General features: G+C 47.5%; 1 protein-coding gene across 4 annotated transcripts in view; it reads left to right on the top strand.

The window, feature by feature from the left end:
• The first annotated feature begins 1,042 nt into the window (after window positions 1–1,042).
• Window positions 1,043–25,661, top strand: part of Abtb2 (ankyrin repeat and BTB domain containing 2) — a 162,354-nt gene continuing 137,735 nt past the window's right edge. For 2 of the 4 annotated variants that reach the window (XM_046455880.2, XM_046455881.2), the window contains exon 1: window positions 1,043–2,366. In XM_046455880.2, the coding sequence (XP_046311836.1) occupies window positions 1,484–2,366 (883 nt within the window). In that variant the 5' untranslated portion in view covers window positions 1,043–1,483. Of the gene's footprint in view, window positions 2,367–2,394; window positions 14,169–25,661 lie in introns of those variants that run through there. The other 2 variants (XM_046455879.2, XM_046455883.2) reach the window with 2 other exon arrangements.

Here is a 25,661-nt window from a genome sequence, read left to right as displayed (position 1 = left end):
TAGAGGTCAACCTCTCGCTTTACCCCAAGTCAACTGAGTCCCAAGGAGGCACGAGCCTCGCCCACCTTCGCATCTCACTGGTTCACCATTAAGAGCTGAACATCTGCATCTTGCTCGAGCGCAAGCCAGTGCAGGGACCGCTCTCCCACCTTCCCATCCTCTAATAACCCTACACACGTATTTTCCCGCCTTGGACCAAACGGATCCACCTGAGAGCAAGTGGTATTATACAGAGTTAACAGGGAAGTCGTGGATCCTTTTGAGAATCTGATGTTAGGACTGTCCCTCCACAGTTATACTCAGAAAAATTAGGTGTGAAACTAAAAAGGGCGTGGGGAAAAGTATTCGTGGAGGCGATTGGAGCTCGTCCATTTATCAGATTCCTCAGATCCCAGGTTAAAAAAAAAAAAAAAAATTCTGTTCCAGTTGGAGCCTAAAGGCAACGTAACGAAAACCAGACGGATTTAGGAGAAGCAGGGGCGTCCCTTCCCGCTCCAAACTCAACTAGTGTTTCATCTCAGAAACCTGGAGGGGCTGGGAGGAAAATCTAGGGGAGGGATTGGGCGGAAAATCTAGGGAAGAGGCGGGGCGCCTGGCTTAATCCCCTTCCCCATTTTCCTATCCCGCCTCCCACCCCACCCCACTCCCCATCCCCCGTTCGCTCGCTGCAGAGGGAATGAAAAGGAGCTGCTAACTCCCAAAGCCTAAATGGCGGGAAAGGGATCGAGCACAGGGGCTTTTCCTTTACGTTTTTCTTTAAATCGTCAGCTCTGGAGTCTAACGTTCCGATTCTTCCTTTCCCGGTCTCTTCTCCCCACCTCGCAGCCAGCTCGCTTCTTCCCCTCCTCCACCGCCATCCTAGAGGCTTCTGGCGACCCTCGGCCTTCAGCCCCGCCTCCGCCACCGCGGGGTTTCACCCGAGGCGGAGTGAAATCTGCATAGTGTCCGCCCCTCTCCGATGTCATTTGTTGCTCCCGCTCGTTGCGGTTCCTGATTGGTGAACGCCCTGGGCTTATTTGCATGCGGGCCGCAGCCGGGTACCCAGCTGTGCTGGCGTCCGGCGCAGCGCAGAAGTTTGTCAAGCGCTTTCTCGCCGGCTGGTCCCGGGCTAACGCTGCGCCCTGAGCCACCTCCTCCTTTTGCCGACGTTGTCGCCGCCCGCTTCTTTAGGGATTTCGTCTCTGTGGAAGACAGACGTTCGGCTCGCGGAGAGTTGAAGTGGGCAAGGGAGAGTGCCGAGGAGGAGCCATTCCAAGTGACAGCTTCAGGTCCGGACGCCGGGCGCTTGGGGCTCCAGCTCTCCGCGAATCTCTCCCACCTTCCCGCTGCGGCCCGGCGGGCGATGCGGCTACCGAGCCCCGCGGCGCAGAGAGGAAGGAGGGCGCCTCGGAGAGCCTAGAGCTTATTTCTGCCCACTTGGGGAAGGGGGCATGGAGTTGTGAGCGCCCCTCGCTTGGCGAGGCCGCCCGCGGCAGGCTCCCCCATGGCCGGGACGTATAGCTCCACACTGAAGACGCTGGAGGACTTGACCTTGGACTCCGGGTATGGGGCCGGGGACTCGTGCCGCTCTCTCAGCCTTTCGTCCTCCAAGTCCAACTCTCAGGCGCTCAACTCTTCCGCGCAGCAGCACCGCGGGGCGGCCTGGTGGTGCTACTCCGGCTCTATGAACAGCCGCCACAACAGCTGGGACACGGTGAACACGGTGCTGCCCGAGGATCCAGAAGTGGCCGACCTCTTCTCGCGGTGCCCGCGGCTCCCAGAACTGGAGGAGTTCCCCTGGACCGAAGGAGACGTGGCCCGGGTGCTTCGCAAAGGCGCCGGAGGCCGGCGGCTGCCGGCGTTTTCCGCCGAGGCGGTGAGGCGCCTGGCCGGGCTGCTCCGCCGGGCTCTCATCCGCGTGGCCAGGGAGGCACAACGCCTGAGCGTTCTGCACGCCAAGTGCACCCGCTTCGAGGTTCAGAGCGCTGTGCGCCTGGTGCACAGCTGGGCGCTGGCCGAAAGCTGTGCGCTGGCCGCGGTCAAGGCACTGTCCCTATACAGCATGAGCGCCGGCGACGGGCTGCGCCGGGGCAAGTCGGCGCGCTGCGGCCTCACCTTCTCCGTGGGCCGCTTCTTCCGCTGGATGGTGGATACTCGCATCTCTGTGCGCATTCACGAGTACGCGGCCATCTCGCTTACCGCGTGCACGGAGAATCTGGTGGAGGAGATTCGGGCTAGGGTGCTGGCCAGCCAGAGCCCCGAAGGCGGTGGGGCAGGTGGCGGGGAGGTGTCCGCTGAAGCCTTGGAAATGGTCATCAACAACGACGCTGAGCTCTGGGGTGTCTTGCAGCCCTATGAGCATCTCATCTGCGGCAAGAACGCCAATGGTAAGTGTGCCAGCCTGGACCCACATTTGGGGTGGGCTACTCAGGGACTGAATTTCTTAAGACGTGTGCCAGGACTCCCGGGAAAAGCGTTTGGTCTGAGGGTGGAGGAGTTCATTAAAAATCTCTTGTCAGAGATTGTCATAGGTGTCTGACTTTTGGAGGATAAAATCATGGCCAATCGGCTCCGTCATGTTCTGTGTGGCATTGTGACTTTCTATGGTACGTTCGCTGTTTAGGTGAGATTGAGTCTCTGGACCAAGCCATTCCTGAACCTTTCTTGAAGTTAAGCTTGCTGGCCTGCCGCTGTTTGCCCTTCGTGGCTGATTTTCTAGTTGTTGCTTTTCCTGAACAACTGGACAGATAGACTGTTTTATCTCTGGTTTTCTTCAGGCCAATAGCAGCTGCCGAAAGGTCCAAACTCCAAGACCCAAGTCTTGCCTAGTGGAATGGGCAGTAGGAGCCAGGAGCTCCTACTGAACCTTAGTCTTGGCTGGGTTAAAGGATACCCAGAATCAGGGCCTCTCATGGGAGATGGAGGGGGAGTGGCTGATTCTTAACACTTTGCACCACAGGGTTATGGAATCTGGTGATTCCTGAAACCCCTTCCCAGAAAGGGAAGCACAAGCTGGCTCCCAGGGCTTTGCCCAAGCTGTCATTAACCAGGTGAGTGGGTGATTGAAACTCCATGCTGAATCAAAAGCACAACTTTCTGGGCTTTCCCCAAAAGAACAATGACCCACTCAATAAACCACATTATGATGAAGGGGTGGGGGCATGGGCAAATGCATGGTGTCAGATCCAGAAAAGGAACCACTGGGTAGTTGCATTTCTCTGAAGGATGACATGGCTTCAGTGCAAAGGATAGAAGCAAAGTACTTGACCTTCTCCCTGGTAAGGTTAGGGTGTGACAGGCATTCAACAGCAAATGCCTCTCAGACTCCAATTTCAGGAGTTGACACCATGAATTATTTAGAATGGTGCTCTGGTTAGACATCCTTGCGCTCTTATTGGAAGGGGATAAAGGGAGCCAAAATCAAATTTAATTTAACGTACTCATAATAGCTGAAATTTAAAATAACATTTAACGTGTCGGTCATTGTCCATAGCACTTTCTATATTAACTCCTTTTATATGCTAGTGTGAGCTTGTGAAATATATATTTAATCTTCATCCCCATTTCCTGGCAAACAACTCCTAAAATTCTTGGATCCCAAAGCAGTAGTGCCTTTTTGTATGCTAATGAGTTGGGTTGACCCAGTAGCTTCTGGGTGGGGACTGGTCACCAAAAAGACCAAAGCAGGACTTTAGAATATTGGAACTTTCAGCCTCATCTCCTAAACTGGTGGGAAAGGGAGAGAGGCCGAAGGTTAAGTTGATCACCAATGGCCCAGGATTTAATGAATATGCCTGTGTAATGAAGTCTAAATAAAAACTCAAAAGGACATGGTTGGAGAGTTTTGGGTAGTTGAACAAGTGGAGGTTGCCAGAGGGTGGGACTCTCTCTCCCATATTTTGCCTTATGCATGTCTTCATCTGTATCCTTTGTAATAACTTTATAATATACTTGCAAATGTGTTTCCCTGAGTTTTTGTGAGCCACTCAAGCAAATTAGTCAAACCTGAGGAAGGGGTTTTATGAACCCCAATTTATAGCCAGATGATCAGAAGCACAGTGAAACAATGCAGGGGGTACTGCACCCTCAACCCATGAGATTTGACACTCTCACATAGTGTCAGACTTGAGTTAACTTAGAGGATACGCAGCTGGTGTCTGTTATTGCAGAATTGCTGTTGAGGAGGAATTCCCACACTTTTTGAGAGAAGACTTCTGTGTTGATTGTGGTGTAAGAATGGAGCAAGGTGGGCACGGTGGCGCACGCCTGTAATCCCAGCAGCTTGGACGTCTGAGGCAGGAGGATTGCAAGTTCAAAGCCAGCCTCAGCAATTTAGCAAGGCCCTAAGCAACTCAGTGAGACTCTGTCTCTAAATAAAAATACAAAAAAGGGCTGGGGATGTGGCTCAGTGGTGGAGTGCCCCTGAGTTAATCTGAGGTACCAAAAAACAACAACAACAACAAAAAAAGGAACAAACATGGTTTGACTTTCCAGTAAGTAGGTATTTCACAGATAGGGAAACCAGGATACTCAGCAGTTGAGTAATCTGCCCAAGATCACAGATATTGACAAAACTGGAATTTGAACCCTGGCATGCTCCAGAGAGTTCAAGCTGCTAACCACTGGGGGAGAAGAAACAGCTTGGTTTTCATTAGTCCAGCTTCTAAGGAGAGAAATCAACACAATAGGCGATTTTGAAGACACTTGCTTACCCAGTGCAGCTCACCTTAACATTCCTCGCTTTGGTTTTCAGTGCTGGCACTGCCAAAGGAGATGCCTGCAACGGAAGAGACTTTGACCTTCAGTTTCCTCCTCTTAGGTCAGAGTTGAGGTCAATCCAGAAACTCAGTTGGTGATGTCACAGCTGGTAATTGTGCTTCTCCCTCCAAGTTCATGGCTTTACCACCAGCAACACCAGCTCCTGGAGAGGAAGTGGAGGGCAGGGGGATTTCCATCAAGCTGTCACAGTCCAGGGGAAGAGTTTTGTACTTTTGGCTGAAGGGGGGCCCAGACGGAACTCAAAGGCTCCTAGGCGAAAAGACCAGAGCCCTAACTCCATAAACTACTAGAATAAATGTGGAACAATGGGTGCAAAACAAGACTTTCATTCCTAGCTTGTGCTCAGCAAGTTGGAAAACTTTTTCCAAATGCAGAGTTGAAGCTAAAAAGAGCGGCTGCCTCTCCAGGGTAACCTAAAAATGCAAAGTGGTCAGGAATGGCTAGCAAACAGTGTCATAGTCTAAAATGCTTGCAACCAAGGAGCCATAGCTTATCAAGAATCAGTCCTCCTTGGGATTTTTCTCTACAGGATGGGTTTTTGGTTTTAACTCATCCCGACCTCCACTCCCAAACAGCCCTGAAGCCATGGTAGTTGAGGCAGCAGGACTCCCTGTGTGACAGACAGCAAAGCTCCTCAGATGTTGAGAGCCAGAATAGCTCCGTCTGTTCCACTTGCTAGTCTCCAGGGAACTCCTTTACAGGCAAGGTGAGCTTTGGCTTCCATTTAGTGACATGAATACTCATTTCTTATACATGAAAACCAGGGGGTGGCCTCTCAAAACCATAACTAGGCTGATTGATTAAGTCCCTTTAGACAAAGTAAAATGAATATTTAGTTGAGGAGCAATGAATTGCTTATGCCTGAAAGCCGACTTCAGAGAGAAGCATAAACTGCTTAGGAAAGAAATGGAAAGATCTGAACCTTTGTTATATTAAAATGACTCCAAGACCAGCAAGGTTACAGTCTGCACAGCTGAAGACCAACTGGGGATCGGCTACATATGGGAGGGAGAGTGCTGGTTAGTATTCTTGTCCTGCTGGTCTCCTCTTTTAAATTATATATTTATTGTTGTTGTGCCTCCTAATTATATAGCATGGGCACATGCATTTGACTCAGCTATATAGAGCTCTTAAACTTTTAATGTCTTCCAACTAGGAATTTTAAGAGCCCTAATCCATCTATTCTTGTCCATTACTCAGAATGCTGGACAAATATGGTTTTGCTCAGCCCAAGATGGATGATAAAAGTACTGTAGTGTTTATAAAACATGATTCCAGCTTCATAGAGCTGCAGAATTTATATATTGTTGCTCATTTGTTTTTGATGTCTCAGATCCCAGGGCAATGTCATTAAACGATGATATCTTCATGACTTCCTTATGGGAAGCAGAGAAACCACTTTAATAGAGTAGTATTTATAAACAGAGGGCTCCAAGAAAGTAGAAACTTCTCCTTACACTCTCTCTCTGCGTTCTTCTATTTCTCAAGAAACTCCCTGTATGTGAGTTTGGTACAGAGCATTAGCTCTGGGTTTCTTCCTGGCGATTTTTCTTACTAAATTTTAATGATTGTCTGATCTTTGAGAAAATCCTCTTCAGTTTCAATTAAATGAAGGGATATTGATAAGAATGATCTTGCTCCAGATCAGTCAGTACCCAGGGTGCACATAAGGGTTGCTCTATCATAGTGGTAAAGAGCACTGATTTTGAAATCACCATGAGGTTTGAAGTTACCTCTGCCATTTATATGAGTGACCTGGGGGAAACTTGTTGACTATCCAAGCCTCAGTGGTGTCATCTATAAAATGGGTGATAGTAACATCTAGCTCATAAGATTGATACGAAGATTGAGATCATACATTTTAAGACCTTAGCACATAGTAAATGCTCAATAAATAGTAACAATTCATTCAACAAGTATTTCCTCAGCACTGACCCTGTATTTTGTATTTGAATTCCTTTGACACCTTGGAAGAACCTTTTAACACCAGTGTTAAAAGTGCTGTGAAGGGCTGGGCATGTGGCTCAGTGGTGAAGCACTTGCACAGATGTACAAGGCCCTGGGTTCAATCCCCAGCACTATGAAAGAGAGAAAGAGAGAGAGAGAGAGAGAGAGAGAGAGAGAGAGAGAGAGAGAGAGAGAGAAAAAGAAAGAAAGAAAGAAAGAAAGAAAGAAAGAAAGAAAGAAAGAAAGAAAGAAAAAATGTGCTGTGAATTACGTGGTGGGCAAGGGGAGTCTTCCTTTCATAAAGTTTATAATCCAGTAGAGAAAATAAGAAAAAGCAAATAAGAATTTACTCTTGGTTGTGGTTAGGGTTTTTTTTTTTTTTGTTGTTTGTTTGTTTTTAAAGGACAGAGTAATAGGATAATTTAAGACTGGGGCTAATTTAAGACGGACAAGGAAGACCTCTCTGAAGTTTCATTAGCAATAGCCAATAATATCAATACAACTATCTAAGGACCTTCTGGCCACAAATAATGACCAGGACTTCTCTGAATTATTCACTTATCAGCGAGGCAAGCCTCAACATCTGATTTTCAGCCAAGAAATAAAGGGGATGCCTCTAAAGCCAGGATGAAAACGCTTCTGGTTGTAGGATTCATTTATCAAGGAGACTGCAGGATGGATTTCCACTGAGATAATCAACGGAAGGAGCAGGGGGGTTAATTGAACTGTGAGCTGCTGTTTAATCAGTTTCCACCCTGGATAGTGTGAGAGGAGGGCAGCTCCCCTTCCTTCTGACCATTTTATTGAAGACGAGGGAGTCGGTAAAACTGAATCAAGGCAAGCTTTGGACATGATAACTTTTTTTTTTTTTTCCTTGCTTGAGAAATGCAACCCCAGGTTTAAGTAGGCAGAGGAACAAGCTGGAGTCAGTCGGCTTCCTCCAGAAGACTTCACCTGACTTCCCACCCACAGCTGGAGGAGCCCCTCCGCCTCGAAATTCCCACAGCACCAGGGAATCTTCTTGAATCATTTCCTGTTTCTTTCTGTCTGTCTCTCATCAAACTGTGACCTCACAGGCTTTGTCATCTCCCCTAGGTCTCCCACAGTGTCTAACCCATAATAGATGCTCTGTAAATGCTTGTCTGGCAGATGACAGTTTTAATTTTTAATTCCAGAATTTGTATTTGAATTCCTTTGACACCTTGGAAGAACCTTCCCCCTTTAACAAAGCAGAGAATCTCGATTGGTTCTTGGTGAGTAGAGGCAGCAATTTGGGGGGTCACCACATCTTAGGGACTTCATTCAGCCAGTTGATACCCTCATTGCTAGCAGGCTCCCCAAGGCTGTCTATGATGAGTAAAATGTCAGCTTGGGGGATTTTAGTTAAGAGGTTGCCTTTCGTGTGCTGAACCCAATGTGGAAGGGTTTCACAGCAAAGATCCAACAGGCTGCTTAGGTAAGTCAACAGGAGGACTGAGGGGAAAGTTTCATTAAGAAAAGCTATACTGAGCTCGATAGGCTGAGCCAGGAGGATTGCAAGTTCAAAGCCGGCCTTAGCAACTTAGTAAGACCCTGTCTCAAAATTTTAAAAGGCTGAGAATATGGCTCAGTGGTTAAGTGCCCCTAGGTTTAATCCTAAAAAAAAAAAAAAAAAAAAACAACTATGCTAATCTTCCCCTTGCCAGCACAGTGGCCTGAGAGGACAATGTCTGTTGATGACTTGGTCCGAAGAGATTGCACCTGTGGCCCACCCATCTGCCTCCTGTCCAAGGAATGACCCAAGATAATCAATTCCTGCTTTGCATAAACAACACCTGAGGTTCAGAAAGAAGCAGAGACACTTTGCCACTGGTCCTCAGTTTTGTCCTCTCACCTTCCCATCAGGATATAGACTTTGCCAGTAGGGTGGTGGGTAGATAATTTGACCCGTTTCTGTGATTCTTCAGCTGCTGTAATAGGCCTGACTTTTCTGCGGTACTGTGTACTTTTTCTCATCTGTGACCTTGCTGGATCCCCATAAAAATCCTGTGAGTGGGATGTGCTTTCACAGAGGGGTCTCCAGGGGCCTGGAATTCACGGCTCCTTAATGACAGAGCAAGGATTAAGCCCTCACTTGTTCAGTCTCCAAGCCTGGGCTTTTCCTGTAGAGAATCACAGAATAAAGGTAGCAAGAAACAGGTCAGCATTGACCCTCTTCAGATGGCAGTTAGGGTAAGACTCATAGCAGCAGCATTACTTCTTACAGATCCCATTTGTTAATGGCCTACCACTTCCAGGCACTTCCAATTTGTTAGACCAGCAGAGACTCTCCTGGCCCAGGGAGTGTGCCCTAGAGGTGCCATTGATTTGAAGGAGCCGTTATTATGGCTCTTAATGGGGCGGGGAGCTCTGCTACCCAGGGAGGGCTATACAAGGGGCAGCTTCTAGGTGATCAATAAGCTCAGCTGGATGGAAAAGCTGCAGAGTTGCTACATGACACTCCTCCATAGGTGAGGGGAGCTGGCTCAAGGAAGGTGGACAGGCCAAGGAGGGAGAGCTCAAGTGACCCTGCATTTAGGCCACTGATCTTGAGAGCTTAGCAATCTTCCCTAGGAGTTGGGAGAAGAGCCTTTTTGAAGGTGGAATTGATTTCCTTAGACTCCACTATGGTGTCCGGCTGCTAAGTCTTGGTGTTAGTTGCACAGGGACAGAAGGAGCCTGCATAACAGTGGTGCCCTGGCTTTGGAGACCAAGTTGGGTCCCAAATTGCTCTGTCCATTACTGACCTGTGCCCTCACTCCAAGTCTCCTTCCTTTGCCGAGAAATGAGGGGTTGGTTCTGGCTGCCCGGGACGGTTGCCCCTGATGCACTCAGTGCTCTGGGGATATTAGAGAAGCTTCTGAGTTGGTGAGAAGAGTGCGGCATGGTTGGGACTGCCTGGGTGTGATGCCTCCAAACTCCACTTGGGACCTGTGTGATGCTGGGCAGGTTGTTTAACTTGGATGCCTTACCTTCTTTCTCTAAAGCCATGTTCTCAACCTCAGCACTGCTGACATTCTGAATCTTTTTCTTTTTTTGGCCTGGAGCTGTCCTGTGCACTATAGGATGCCTCATAACACCCTTTTCTCACCACCAGTTGTGACAACCAAAAAATGTCTCCAGAAATTTCCAGATATCCCTTGCGGATCAGGTGTCACCTCAACAGAGAAATACTGCTAAGACTGAATATAGTTCCCAACTCATAGGATGGTTGTGAGGATTTAATAAGCATCTCTCTGTGAGGAACCTTGCATTGTTTCTGGCATACAGAATATTAGTTGTCTTTTTTTTTTTCAAGCATGTTGAATGCACTAATTTTGTTTGCTTTTGCTAAAGTGGGAGCCTCTCATACAGGGGAAAACCATGGCCCAAATCTCAAGAGTGACAAATATTTGTCACAAGGCTCTTCTTGGTGACTAAGAGTTTGTGTGTGGCGCTAGGAACATGTGGTGGAATCTGGAAAAGACCCCCTGACACTTTGCTCAGTTATGGCTTGATTGTCCCCAGGACAAAGCTGTCTGGGTGCGGGGGTGGTGCGGATTGAGATCAGACTGCTACCCCTGAACTCAGGCCCACCCCTGCCAGCAGCAGTGTGGATTCAAAGCTCCAGGCCCCCAGGGAGCAGTTCTGTGGATATTGGACCGGGCTTGTTACAGCCGCCAAGTCAAGAGCCACAGGGATGGCAGGTGTTTTGTGTTTTGCTGGTGTGTCATGTAAACATACTTTGTGGTCAACTTGCTTGTTTTTAAAAAGACCTAAATGGTTTTTGCAGCTTTGGCTGTTTGGATCTGCATGTTGGACTAGGAGGAAATGATTAAGAAACACAACCCAAGTAAACCTGAGAGGTGCCACACCAGCCTCATTAACCTACCACTCACCAAACACCAGCTCTGTATAAGGCAGAGAGGAGATTGGCGGATAAGAGTCCTCATCGGGGGAGGAGTTTAGTGGGGGATGCGAGCACATCATGGATAGTTGTGAAGAAATTTGTAATCAGTGCTTCAAATGATGATGGAGCAATGCTGATAGCCTTCATTTACTGCATCTGGTACCCATTATGAGTGTGTTACTTGAGCCAATTCATTCAATCCCTCATCCTCTCTGAAAGGTAGATACGCTGTCCAGCACATAAATGGGGACCTTGAAGCTTTTGATGATTAGAGAGTGATCCCAATCCCAGTCACCCAAGTGGGTGGAAGAGATTCAAGGCGTCTTGTGGAAGGTACAGTGAGTGTATAAGACTGGATGTCAGGCAGAGCTGTGACTGAGAACTGGGGAGGTTGTGCAGAGCACAGAGGTCCCTAGACAGAGGGAACAGTGTGAGCAAAGACCTGGAAGCCAAGATGTGTGTGTTGAAGAATAGCAAGTAACCCTGTTTGGCTGGGAGCTTCAGATATATAACGAGGAGAAGGAGGAGCAGGGGAGATAACACAGGAAAAGGGAAAACTTTCCCACATCTTTTATCCAGATGTTAAGAAGCCTGCCAGAGTGCAGGACAAGAGTTTTCCAAAACTGATTTTATAAATCAGAAATCGAGTGTGTCTGTTTCCCAGCTCATCTTGACCACAGCCCCTGAGTCCCATTACTCCTCTTGCTGATTGAAAGCTGGACCTCAAAAATGAGCCCATTTGCTGTCCCAGCAGTAAGAGTAACAGAAGAGGACCTGACCCAAGCCAATGTAGGTCGAAGGGCATGAGGAACCTTCAGTCGGCCTTACTTATCCTGTTGAGTTTGGCTTCTGAGTTGGTTGTTTCTTCCATGGCCCTGAGCAGAGCATTTCAGGCCAGAGCGATCCCAGTACAGATCAAAGTTAGGACTGGCAAACTCATTAAATGAGACCATTGAATTTGATCTTGCCAAAGCAGGCTTCTCCACTGTGGAAGCAGGGAGCAACATAAAACAAGATGAGATAAAAGCATCCCAGAACATTTTTTTTTTTTTTTTTTTTGGTTTTAAGTCTAACTTGATATGTTTAATTTCCAGTTTGGGCCTTATCCAATGACAGCTCGATTCTCAGATGTCTAGTGCTTTTCTGGTGCTTGCTTCAGGTGCTTCTAGAGCATCGAGAAAGATTTCAATCATGTGACATGCTTGATATTGCAGACCACCCTACAGCTCATTTTCATCTGGATTGAACACCCTAGGGTCCAGCCAAATTCTGCTGACAGCAAAATGTGAAAGATCATCAGGGGCTTAGCTAATAACTTGGGTGTTTGTCCTTTTCCTGACCCCAGTGTTATGAAGGAATTTTCTTGTCACTTCAGAAGATAAACTCCATGAACATTATTGCAAAAGTACGTACAGGGTCATTTATAGTTAGTGATTTGAGGTCCACTATTTTGAAAGTGAGCTAGGAAGTGTCCCATGAGGAGAGAAAATTAAATAGGAAAAGAGCTTGGAAATACTGAAGCGATAAGGTTAGGTTTGGGGAGAGATTGAATTTGGCCCTCAAAGTGTAAAACAGGCCTTCTAGTCAGAAAAACCATCCCTACAATTGAGGACACGCTCTCACTGAAAACTTTTTTTTTTTTCTCATGGTGCTGGGGATCCACCCAGGGCCTCTCACATGCTCGGCGAGTGCTCTACCACTGAGCTATGCTTGCAACCCCTTTGACTGAAAACTTTAAAACTTTTTTTCCCCTTCTTCTTTAGAGTAGGAAAATGAGTACTTGCTGTGAGGAGAGCTATTAGTAAACCCAGCAAAGGCTCACATTCCAGGCAAGTATGTGTGCAGAAATGTCTAGGACAATTCAGTGCAGACAACTGTGGATTTGGATCCAGAAAATTCTGGGCTGAAGTTTGCCCCCTCTGTGACCAGAGTGAATCATTGTATTTTCTTGGAGCTCTCCGTCTGTGGTGTGAAGAGGTTGGCCTAGATTCTCCAGGGGCCTTTCGGTCTCTGATAATGTTTCTGGACCCCACAAGGACACTGTGAAATCATTTCTCTAAGGTCAAGCCCTGTAATTAGTATCCTCAGGAAAGAAACAGCCCAGGATGGAACTGGATGTGCTCTCTGAAGGCCCAGCTGAGTCGCAGGACTGAGGGCCATAGTTTTTCTATTAGCATGAACTGTGATTACTGTACTTAGAATTTTGCTTTCCCCTGCCCTGAAGATGAGTTCTGTGTGCTTTTGGCTGACCTAAAGCACTTGACAGCTGTGTCCAGGCCCTGGCAGGCCCGCACTGTGGCGAGATCCAGCTCCGAGGTGACTTCATACAGCCAGTGTTTGAAGCCTGTCTACCCAGACTTGGGTATTTATAGCTGGGGAGCAGCTAGAAAGAGAAAAAAATTAAATATGCTACACCCTTCTTTATCCTATGTGGGACAGAGACAGGCATTGTAAGGAATTTAGAAGGCGGTCCTGTATAATCCAGCAAGATATTTTTAAATGCTGTTTGTTGCAGTTGGCAGGGCCGGTTTTTCAAAGAGGAGGGAAAATTAGAGTAACTGAGGATAACAGGCTGCCAGGAATTCTGAAGGCCGAGACGTGGTGCTTGGTGCTCTGAGGTGTACGGGACTCTAACTTCCTTCCTAGACCCCAGGCTTGAGCAGGACTTGGGAAGGTGGGATGGAAGCAAGGTAAACGGGGTGGATTGTGTGGCCCCCTTCCCCACCAGCCCAACCATCTTCCAGATCCTAAGCTGAAAGTCAGCTGAGGGCTAGTGCCTGGTGTCCAGGAACAAGTTGCTTCTTGAAAACTAGGGACCCAGTGGTTTTTTCTTCAACTCATTTCTGTAGCTGGCTAAATCAGCTTGTACTTGGAGACTCAACTTGGAAGCAAGTTGCTTGCAGCTGTTCTTCTGGCCTTAATCCTCCCAGGGCACGTCACACAGGCCAGAACTGTGCTGGGACCTAGCTGAATAGCAGGTGACGGGGCCTCAGGGGTAGAGCTGCGTGAAAAGACATCAGGATGACCCCTCGCCTGTCCAGTGGATGCTCAGAAAGTGTCCTAGGCAGTGTTTTCTACCCTCTTGGTTCCCCGCTCACACACACTGGGGTTTGAATGCATGGGGTGCTCTACCACTGAGCCACATCTGGAGCCCTTTTTATTTATTTACTTATTTATTTTTGTTTTGAGACAGGATCTCACTAAGTTTCCCAAGCTGGCCTCCAACTTGTGATCCTCCTGCCTCAGCTTCCTGGGTTGCTGGGATTACAGGCATGCACCACTGTGCCCAGCTCACTGGTCTTTAAGGAGAAGACAGTGTTTAGGGTGGTGGGCCTCTGGATTAGGAGCAGGGGAGAGACTCAGAGTGTGGTTTGTTCATTAACAAATTTCGACTGAGGATTTACTGTGTACCGGGACTGTTCCAAATATTGGCAATAAAACATAAATAAAAGATCAGAAGAAGAGAGAGTGCTGGCCCTGCAGATAATGAGGAAGAGCAGGCCACATGGAGGCCAGCGTGGCAGGAGAAGATAACTCCAAGTGGAGGGAATAGCAGGTGTGGCTGGGGCGGGGGGCAGCATGCAGAGGGGAAATGGTGATGTGGTTAGGTAGGGCCTCGAAGGTCGTGGTATAAATCTAAGCTGGGAACCATTGAGGGACTTCAGCAGAGTGACACAATTTGGTTTGCACTTTAACCAGGCCATTCTCTCCACTCTGTGGAAATGGACTATAGCATCAAGCTTGGAATCAAGGTGACCAGTTAGGAGGTTTTTTAAAATAACCCAGGTGAGAGAAGATGGGGGCCGGGACCAGGGCGGCCGTGGAGGATCGGGGGTGTGTTCTGAGGTTGGCACCAGTGGCATTTGCCAGCAGCTCGGATGTGTGAGGAATGAGAGGAGAATCAGCGTGACAAGTTTCCCATCTGAGTAACTGAAAGAAGGGGAGAGCTGTTGACCGAAATAGAGACAGTGGCTGTCGGTTGAAGTATGAGAAAGCGGGGCTGAGCCAGAGTCCCCGTGCCATTTGGGTTGCTTGTTTCAAACTCAGTGCACAGATACCAGATAGGAGGTTGGCTGGGAGGCAAGGCCACCTCGAGCTTCGTTAAGCATATGGTGGGTTGAAACTTTGCCTCTTGTCCCCTTCCAGTGGGTGGGCACAGTCCATCAGGGCTGGGCCGAGACTCAGGCAGCGAGATTCCATTGTCGGTGTTGCCATCCCTTCAGCTGATGGCCTGAAGAGCCCCTGAGCTCTGCTTGCTGGCGTCCGTGCAGGCAGCCAGCAGCCTTCAGTGACCATCATCAGCTCTGTCGTTTCCTGTCATTAGCATGGGGTCTGCTTAATTAGGTCCACTTGTTCTGTGAATCACTATGACTTTGCGTGAATGTCCTTTAATTTTGGAAGAGCAAGACCATTTCCAGGCAGGTTCGGCTCCTTGGAGATCAGCAGGCCCCGGGCCTGGCGTAGGTCTCAGAATGGCATGGGAGTAGCCAAGGGCCCTTGAGGTGGCTTGGTCCTTGCCCCTCAGGAGGGGCGGGGCACCGAGTGGCCAAGGAGAGAAAGCTGAGGAGTGCCCACTGTCTCACTGCCGACCAGCTCCCTGGTGTCTCTGAGCTTCGGCTTTCCTCCTGCGTTCCATGGGGTGGCTGTAGTTTCTGTCTCACAGCATTGTCCCTTTGGGTGGCTGTCATTCCACATTAGAATCATCTAGACAGCTTGAAAATAAAAGCGTGTGCCTGTCTGAAGGTCCCACCTCCAGAAATTCTAACTGAATGGTCTGGAGAAGGGCCCGGACCGTGTGGGTAGAGCTCTCGGGAGCGTCTGGTACACAGGGCGCTCAGACATTAGCTATTATTAGTGGTGAAAGCATCATTGTCCTGGAGTGCTCATTTTGTCGCCCCACCCAGGATGGTGGCTTTCCTTCACTTCACAGCTATGCTGCTCTGGTTCACGCCTCATCTGTAGCGATCTCCATGGAACCCCAAGAGAAAACTGAATTGCCTGGGAAGGGCAGAGTTAGGCTTGCATGGCAAGGCACCCCATAATCATGATTCTTACCCCACTGGTAAATGCAGTGGGTATTATTAATCCCATCTTTAATGGGAGGAAACAGAAGCCCAGAGAGGTTAAGGAACTTGCCCAAGGTCACACTGGTCATACTGGATAAGACTAACAAACCTAGGCAGCCTTCCTCCAGATTCTCTACTGCTCAACCACACGGTCTCTCCCCAGCCAGAGAACCAAGAGGTTCAACTCTCAGTCCCAAGATGAATGGAGCCTTTACAAAGGTACCAGGCCCTGGGCTGTGGGCCTCCCGCGTGTTATGTAATTCTTATCATCTGTATTCTTCCTATTGCTATTTTATAGCTGAAGAAACTGAGGTCAAGGAAGTCCATGTGATGTAGCTAGTTCAAGAGAGCCGTTGTGCTCCGGAGTTCGCAGTCGCCCTGCTGTCCCCTCCTGTCCTCAGGAGTGATCTGGGTGGAGACTAAGCATATGCAATGATTTCCTGAGCAAGAAATGAATGGGTTCTTCCCAGGAGTGAAGGTGGCTGAAGCAAGGCCAAGCATCACTTGCTGCTTCTCAACAAATGTGCCCATTTAGGTGCCTTAAAATAGCAACGCCACTCGGTGGGGTGCCAATGGGACACACAGCCCGCAGTGTAGGTATTTGTTGCTCTGCTTGTTTAAAAATGTATCCCGTGAAGCACATTGCTTCTCTCTGTTGTTGTGAATGAAATACGCTCCGAGAAATTGTGTGTATCGGTTGCTTAAAATAGTTCAAGAGGAAGAATGTTTGGAAGCTTCTCTCTCCTTCAGTCTGTTTCCTCTGGATTTATGACACCTCAGAGAGTGCTGGGCCTCTTCTTGTTTACCCTTCTGGCTTTTCCTTTTTACCATATTTGAGCCCTTGTGTCATCATAAGCCAAAGGCATTTGTCACCAGAAAAAGTGGCAGCCTTCCCTAGGTAATTTAGTTGGGGCCCTTTAATATATTCTTTTTTTTTCCCCCCTTTTAAAAGGAAAAAATAAAAATAAAACCTGAGAGCCCTTTTGCTTGGGAACTGGCCATCTCTCACTCTTTCTCTCCCAACTGCAAAGGTTCCAAGTCATAGCAATGGCATCTGCTCCAGAGTGAGAACTTTTTCTTTCTTACTTTGTACTGAGAGCTGCCCTGGGACACTGTGGGTGTCCTTGCAGCTTCATCCTCTGGTGCCCAGGAAATCAAACATGCAGTGAGAAAATCTGCAGAGTTGCTCTTTCAAGAACGTGGCCCCTCGCTATGTGCGACTAATGAAGTTTAAATTTAGTAAAATTCAGGAAGGATGAAAAGCCATCTCCTTCATCACGCAAGTCACATTTCTAGTGTGCCCATTGGCTACCATATTGGGTTGTGCAGATGTGGAACATCTCCATTATCACAGACAGTTCTCTGGGCCAACGTGACCAATAGATTGGGTCACCAGTCAGTCGCTTGGGACCAGCTATCTGAGCTCTTACAGGTCTGAAATTTTTAACCATTCCTCAGCTTCTTAGAAGCTGTTTTCAGTAGCAGGAAGACTTGTGGAAGTAGAGATCAAGGCCATTGACTCTTGCGGCTCTAACCTTTGGAGCCCTGATGTGAGGACATGTGTTATGATTTCCAAGCTGTGTGTCCTGGTCTAGAGTAACTCATTTCGCTTCTCTGAAATAGTTGCCTTATTAGTGAAATGATGATTTTTAAAATACCTTATCGGGACTGTTTGAAGATTAAAAGACAGAATAGCCGGATGTGTATAGAACAGCACAATGTCTGATACATAGTAAGGATTCATGTGTTACAATGTTTCACACGCATTTTTCCGTTTGAGCCACAAAGTGTCTTTCAGAGGTAGATGCCCTTGGCATTGCTGCTAGGCTCTTCTGGTCTTTCCTTGGGGCCTTGTTGAATGACTTTTCCGTCTCAAAGCAGAGGTTATTTGTTTGTCTGAACCAGCAGCTCTTCCGAGCTCCCTTTCACTCAGAACTGCCTGTTCTGCCCCCACTGGAGGTCAGCACTTTCCAGAGGCATTTTGCCTGAAGCCAGCCTGTTGGTGTCCACTTGGAGACTGGCCACCAGGAGTTACTGCCAGAATCTGGAATCTGGGGCTTTTAGACATGAAGTTTACCCAGAAGGTTCAGGTTCTAAGTGCTTCTTGTTGTCTGAGGTCCTTTTGCATCCTTTGCTATGAGGGCTGAGCCTAACGGCCCTTGGTGCGATCTTGACACAGATGGCTTTGGGTAGAGTGTCCTTGAGAAGAGTGAGGATGAAGAGAGGCCTCTCTTGAGCTGTAGAGGGGACTGAGAGGATAGTCAACCATACCTGGAGCCTGGGTTCAAACCTGAACTCTGCCACTCACTCACTTAGGTCGTACAGCTGATTACTTAGCTTTCCTATGCCTCAGTTTCCTCCTCTGTAAGATGGGGAGAATTCTGGGACCTACCTAGCAAAGTGGTTGTGGGGATTAACCATCCTCATCATCATGGTTTCCTAGTAACGGCATGTGGCCTGTGTTCTCTGTCATGCGTTATTTGCATTTTCTACTTGACCATGTAATATCTGTTTAATCAAAAAAAAATTGATCCAAAGGTAGTTAGCACTTAAAGTGAATGTGTAAATTAATTTGCATATCATGAACTCTACGTGGTCCTTTTTTTTTCCCCCTTTCTCTTCCTCCTTTGCAGATGGTGAAGATAAAAGCATGACAGTACATTTGTCATTTCAGTACCTTGCATGGTGACCTCAGCCTGCTGTTTGCATGGTGACCACAGCCTGCTTCCCTCCTGCTGATTTGGGCTGGGTAACAAGCACACCCCAGCACACAGTGTGCTCAGAGCTGGATTATTTCTATAGGATTTGTTTGTGGTGTGAAGTGCCCATGTGTGTATGCAATTGCCGCTCATTTTCCCACACCCAGAATGTGCTAAATCTGCCATTTGTAATGAACTCCAAATAACTTGGAACCATTTGTAGGGAATTCAGTAATTTTGATCACAGTCGTTACAAGAGTTGGGTTTAAATTGGGGAAACCCAAGTGCCACTGAGAAATGACGCTATCCCCTCTCTACTTCTGTGCATGGTTCTACTGAGGGAGGCCCTACTCACAGAGAAGCTTCCAGAAGAAGAAGGGAAGGATGTGAGGCCAGGATATTACATCACATTTGTGGAACAGTGGGGCCCTCCCAGGCTGACCACTCGCTGTCCTCTGTGGGGCTTCCCTGGAACTGACAGATCTCTCGTGGTAAATGGGTAACTCAGACTCTTCTTGCCAAATAGTTGCTTTGTTTGCTATCTGTGCTGCAGCCTAGTCCTCTATCAGCACAGGCCCAAACCTCTAAAGGGTCCAGCATGTGTGGACCTGCAGCAAGACTCTGCACAGCTCTTCCTCCTTCCTGAAACCCAGGAGGCCCTAAGGTCTGCCATTTCCAGGTCTGACTGCTTACAGAAACATCTAGAGGCACTCAAGAAATTTACATTCTGGAACTTCCCCTAGCTACGTTAAGCTAAATCCACTCGAGGGAGGCAGAGGAGCTGGACAATGTTGTTTCACTCCTCCTGAGACGGTTCAGATCCCTGGGAGTCAGAGTTTTTTCTGGGCTCCTCTAAGATTGTACATCAGGCAGAGATCCCCCTTGAGAGGGCACAGCTTGGGAAAGGCCAGGCCAAGAGAGGCTGGGAAGACGCGGCACTGAAGGCTGGCCTTTTGAGGGTCTCCTCAGGAGCAGGATGGACACCCACTCAGAGCGACTTGCCCAGGGGCAGATGGAGAGCAGGGCTGCCTTGGAAAATGTAACGGAAGCCAATGATCTGGTGTAGTCTTCTCAGACCTGAGATATTTGTTGAGTGCCTTCTATGAGATAAGCAAGGTTCTAGTGATTTTCCTGAGTTAATCTCATGGAGTCCTCATTACAACCATCAGCTTGAGGTTCTATATCCCATTTTACAGATGAAGAAACTGAGGACTAAAGAACATTGAAATGACTTGTCCAAGGTCACTCACGAGCAGGTACAACCAGCAGTTGAGGAAAGTGCTATCAGGCTTCAAAGCCCAGACCTTCTGTGCTGATCATTATACTCAAATCATTAGGCTATTGGAAACGAGTGAAGTAAGACTCTTGTGTTGTAAGTAGGATGCTGTGTGCCCCCTCAAGGCACTGCCCACTGACCCTTCCGGCCCTGGCTTTCAGAGCCTTTTCACGGCCCTCAGACCCAGGCTGAGATCAGCAGCCAGTGAACTCTGCTGTTCCTTGGGGCTGGGTTCTGATGGTCTGCTGTTTCTCCTCACCCTTCCCCTTCCCTACCAACCCTGCAGGCAACTCTTCCCCTGCCTCTTTGGAGGCCTGGTGCCTGACCCTCCTTAGTAAATAAGTCAGTTCCTGGGGGTGCTGCTGTCACTACCGACAGACAACAGCACAGACTTCATCTGAGCTGGCACTCATCTTCTCTGGGCACTCTGGCTGCTTGGATGGCTGTCACAAGGGCTGGGGCAGCAGGGCTTTGGGTTGAGGGTGTGCATGTGCAGCTGGGCTGCCCGGGTTCAGGTCCTGGTTCCACTTCCTCCCTGACCAGTGACTTCACATTTCTGTGCCTCAGTCTCCTTGTCTATAGGATGGAGGTAATGCTGCCTACCTTGTTCTGATAGTTGCGGGAATTCAATGAGTGGTGTGTTCTAAAATGCTTGAAATAGTCCTGGCGCATGAGTGTCCAGGAGTTGGCCATCATGGTGGTTACTAGAGGAGGAGGGGCGTGCCTTTGGTGACCTTTCCCTTGGAATAGGAAGGGAACCCACCCATGTGCTAGTGCAGCTGTTACAGGGCAAGATGGGGGCTTTGGAAACAAATCTGAGTTTAACCCCCACTTACCGCTGCTTTTTAAATGTGACCTAGGCAGGTGTCTTAGCCTGATTGTTTTGTTTTTTAGTCTGTCAAAAGTAGTACTTGCTTCATGGGGCTGAAACGCAGAAGCAAAGCTTCTTACAAGGTACCTGGGCTCAGCTGGCAGCAAATGGCTGGGAGGAAAAATAGGAATTGAATGAACTGTAGCAATGCTGTAGTGAAAAACTCGGCTCAAAAGATTGTGTGTACAGGGCTGGGGCTGGGGCTCAGTGGTAGAGGGCTTGCCTAGCACGTGTGAGGCACTGGGTTCCATCCTCAGCACCACATAAAAAAATAAACAAACAAATAAAGGTACTGTGTCCACCTACAACTAAAAAACTAATTTAAAAAATAGATTATATATACAGTTTTTATGAAGTTAAAGACAAAAAAAAATATCAAAGGAGTGTATTATACAGATAGTAAGTACAGTATAAAAGGAAAAGTCAGGGTATGGGGAAAATAGGGGATGGTTATGGCTCCTGGGCAGAGTGAAGGGGAGGGAGGACTCCAGGAGGAGGAGCATATGAGTTAGGTGTAGATGATTGTTGAGGCTCTAGCTTTGTTTTCAGAGGTGAGCTTACATTAATGGAACTAATTAAAAGTGGTCATGAGCCAAAGATTATGCTAAATCAAATTTACTCACCTAAGGCTAAAAGTCCATGGTTTCACAATAGGTGGTAGCTATTTATTATTAGTATGCCATGAGCCACCTGGGCCATGCTGTAAGCCACCATTAATGCCCTTTGAGATTGCCTGTCATTTGTGCAGAATACTCTGAGAACTGAAGTTTTTTCCTCCTCCGGCCACAGTGGCTTCCACATGGGGAACCCAGAACAGTGGGGGTATTTAAGTTGCCTTGTTTCTCAGGTTTGGTGCAGGTCTTAGGCATAAACTCCCATGTGAGTCTAAACTGGCTGAACAAAGACAGGGCTGTTTTTGTCCTTGCTGTACCAGATGGAAGGCTTTCATTAGAGTCACTTTAGGAGCATTCACGTTAGCCAGGAGATTTTCTTTCCAAGGGAAGGAAACGTTTGGGTTGGACGGGACGGTGTTTGCCTTGGGATGCTCTTAGACCTCTCTGCTTTCATTGCCACCGCCAAGCCCCATGACCTTTGCCTACGGCTTTTCTTTACCCGTAGTTCCCTTCTCTTAATGGATGGGAAAGCACAGAGGACATTTGAGATGCCCCCATAACATGCTCCTAGGTCTGTGGCATCGGGCATAAATGACCTTCATGCTGTGCTCCTTTCCTCTGAATTTGACAAAGCAGGGCTGGGGATACAGCTCAGAGGTAGAGTGCTAGCCTACCATGCACGAGGCCCTGGGTTCAATCCTCGGTACTACAAAAATAAATAAATGAGTGAACTTGACAAAGCAGAGGAGACAAGAACATAGACTTTGGAGTTAGGGTGACCTTGGGCTCTTCACTGTGTGGTTTGAGGAAGAGACATTCTTAGCTTTTTCTGTATTTTAAATTGAAGTGCATGTGGTGCAGAATCTTGAGCACACAGCTTGGTGAATTTTCTCCCAGGCACACACTTGTGCAAACTACCCAGGTCACAATGAAGATCTAAAACCCTTCCACCTCAGGAGTTGCCCTCCTGGTCCTTCCCTAGTACCACTTCCCACACGTCCAAGTAACCATCATTCTAACTTTTGTTGCCACCAATTAGTTTTGCCTATTCTTGAACTTCTGAGGGTAGGTACATTATTAAGCCTTTCCAAGCCTCAGTTTCTTTGTGTGTAGAAGTGCAAAGGTAGGGTCGTGCTGTGGTCCAGCTGGGAGAGTCTAATGCGTGGCACATGTAAATCTCTAAAGGCAGATTCGTCCAGCAGGTAATACTTGATAAGGCAAAGCTGCATGTCCTCTGTGGTGGCCATTGTTGGCTTCAGGGACTGTGCCTGTCTCTCACCTAGAGAGGCAGTGCTTCCCTTGTGCCAATTGTAATTCACAGTGACTCCTCTCCCTCCGTGCCCTTCCATGACATGTGATTCTCTGAACCTGCTTTCTATCCAGGGGTTCCTACTGAAACCAGTTCTTGTTTAATTCAGCAGAGGAAATGGGCAGGAAAAACTGAGTTCTGCTGCCTTTGCCTCTGTTTCAAAGAGGGTCTGTTTGCTCTATTAGCAAAATAAACAGACGCATTGCTGTATAGCAGACTGGGCTGCCCTTGCTGCCCTGGGCTGGGGGAGGGGAGGGTCCCTGGATGCTGGGTTTGCTGCAGGGCCAGGGGTTGGTTGTTGTGTGGTTTTGTCATAGTAGGAGGGGCTACTTCTAGCTCCTCCAAAACAACTTACAAACAAAAATATCCCTACAGCTATGATCACCTGAAATGCTACAATGATCATTTATTTCCTTAGGTCAAAGTGGAGGAGAGCACCTGAGTTAGTGGGGTGCACTTGGGGAAGGTAAGACTTTACGATGTATGATTCCATTTGGCTTCAATCCAGTGATTTTTATGACATCTTTTCCTGAGGGTAGCAGGCCTTCGTGAAGGAGAAAGTAGGACTGTGCAGTTGGTAGGAGGCTCAGAGAGGTTATGAGGGCAAATTCCCTGAATTTGTGATGTGATCTGGGGCTGTGGTCTACCCACAGGCCATTCCACACACATTCACCGAACACTTAGTTTATGTCAAGTGCTATGTCAGAATGAAGGTGAGAGGCTACAGTCCCTGCCTATTGGGAGCTTTGAGCAGGAGAGCAGGAATTGAACAGGAGGTTACAGTGTGTTCCGTAATGTGCTGTGCTTGGAAGATGAGGTCCTTAAGCCACATTGGGGGTATAGGGCTGTCACAGTCCTGCAGGCAGTGTCGTTTGGGTTGAGAGCTGAAAGATAAATAGAAGTGAGGTCCCAGACATCTGAAACACGTGATTCACGTCAGTGCATCCTTGGGACTCTCACCGGGAAACACATTGTTAAGGATCCCTTTTGCCCATCCCTAATGAGGTTTTGCTTTTCCTGAACTACTGGACACTTTTGCTAGTTGGCATGCCATTTATTTTTTTCTGACAACCTTGCAGCTCTGTTACCCCAGGCAATATAATTTAGAAAACAAGGGTCTTCTGATTCTGCAATAAATCTTTGTTTCCCTCTTAAGTAAGTGAGAGAGGCCGGATGGGAGGATCTGTTTAGAAACTGAAGACTTTATTAGTAAGAGTTGGTGAGTCTGAACATAACCCTGCTAACGGAGCTGGAAGGGAGACACACGTCTGTTGTGGAAGAGATACCCACTTGGCATCCTGCGTGTGGCCAGCCAATGCATGGGAGACAGCATGCCAAATTTCTCCAGTTACCATGGGACCCAGACTTAGACAGGAAATCATGGTAGGATGGGAAGGAATCCAAAATATACACGGCTGGTATACAGGCTGCAGTTGGGAAAGAGAGTAAGAGAACAGTCTATCTATTTTCCCGAACGAGGACTGCAATGTCAGATGGGGTTGTTTTTCCAAGACTCCTTACATTTTTATGGACCCGATTTTCAAGCTTTAATTTTTTCCACATTAAGCAATCCTTAGGTGATTTGAAAGTGACCCTTTTATATGTTTGTGGGGAGTACTTCTTAGGGTTGTTGTGTTTGCATTTTTAAAAGTCTCCAAACTAAGAGAACCAAAGCCCCTTCAGCTGGGGAGACTTTTTCAGCCATCTGGAAGGAATATCGGTTTGGGTTCCACTACTGCTGTTCCTTTGCTGGGAGCGACCCATTTGAAATCCAGCACCCCTCGTTTGATGGGGGGTACCAGTGGAGACAGGCGGGCACTGCTATAAGGCAGCATTCTCGGCTTTCTTGGAAATCTCTGCCACCAAGTCCAGCAACTCAAATTTCTCATTCATGAAGAAGCACATTTGCATTCTGCCCATGAAATTGGTGTTAAAAGAAATTGAAAAATCAGGAAGGGGACTTTTCTTGTGCTTTTGCAGATGTAGCTCTGGAAAAGTTCAGCAGGGGCCTAACTGTGCATAGCTCGGGAACAGTTCCAGGTCTCTAGAGGGACATTTAACAGGTTGCTATTGATAGCATTTTCCATGAACCTCCCAGACATATTTCTTGGAGAGTGTGCTTAATTCTTGATGAAATGAGAGTTATATAGCATGGGGTTTGCACCCTTGTGCCCCATTGACAAATACTGACTGTCCCTCTACTTGGCCGAGAACAATTTATCAGTTGACTTCATTGAATTTATTGCCTTTACTTCACGCAATGACATTATAACTACAGCCAGTTTAGGAGAGAGGTGATGACAATAATCCCTGATATAGGTGGAGTGCTTTAGGATTTTTACAAAGTACTTTCACATTCTTTCTTTTTCTGATATTACAGTTGTTATGGCCACCATTTATTATGTCTTTACTGTATATCAGGTGCATTGCTAAGCATTTTCCAAACTTGGGCAGTGGTTGTGGCTCAGTGGTAAAGCACTTACCTAGCATGTACAAGCCACTGGGATCAATCCTCAGCACCACATAAAAATAAATAAGTAAAATAAAGGTATTGTGTCCATCTATAACTAAAAAAATTAAAATTAAAAAAAAACATTTTGCAAACTTTACCTTATTTGATCGTTAAAATCAGCCCTATACAATAATATTCTAATTTATTCCCATTTACAGAGAAGGAAGTTGTAGCTCAGAAAAATTAAGCCTCTTACCCAAAATCATAGAGTTAGTTGAGGGTCAAGTAGGGGTTTGAACCAAGCTTTACCTGTATCAGGGATCATATTCCTAAGTACCTTGCAGTACTGCCTCCTATTCTCTCTGTTAGGACAAAGGCTTCATTCTCTTCAAGAAAAAGATGAAGCACAGAAGGGTTTATTTGAGGTTCTATGGCTCAGGAATGACCCAGCAGGGACCAGAAGTTGGATCTCTCAAGGAACCAGTGTTTTGTCATTACCCAGGACCTGGTGACCTGGGCAGTGGTCCCTGGCATTTCTAAGGTGGCAACCAGTTCTGCAGAAATGGTCAGTCCTACGCTGATCCTTCAAGGCAGGTGGAGTTCTGAGAATTCCGTGCAACATTTTTATATTCTAAGTAATTTGGCTGAAGGTGAGAAGCCATAGCTAGCCACTTACAAATGTATTTCTGAGATGAGCATGGTGGCTCGCGCCTATAATCCTGGCTAATCGGGAGGCTCAACAAGAGGATCACAAGTTCAAGG

This window comes from Marmota monax, unplaced genomic scaffold (genome assembly GCF_021218885.2).
Source record: "Marmota monax isolate L192 unplaced genomic scaffold, Marmota_monax_Labrador192_F-V1.1 WCK01_AAM20220418_F8-fsc00047, whole genome shotgun sequence".
Lineage (NCBI taxonomy): Eukaryota > Metazoa > Chordata > Mammalia > Rodentia > Sciuridae > Marmota > Marmota monax.
This window is presented reverse-complemented; position numbering and strand designations above follow the sequence as displayed.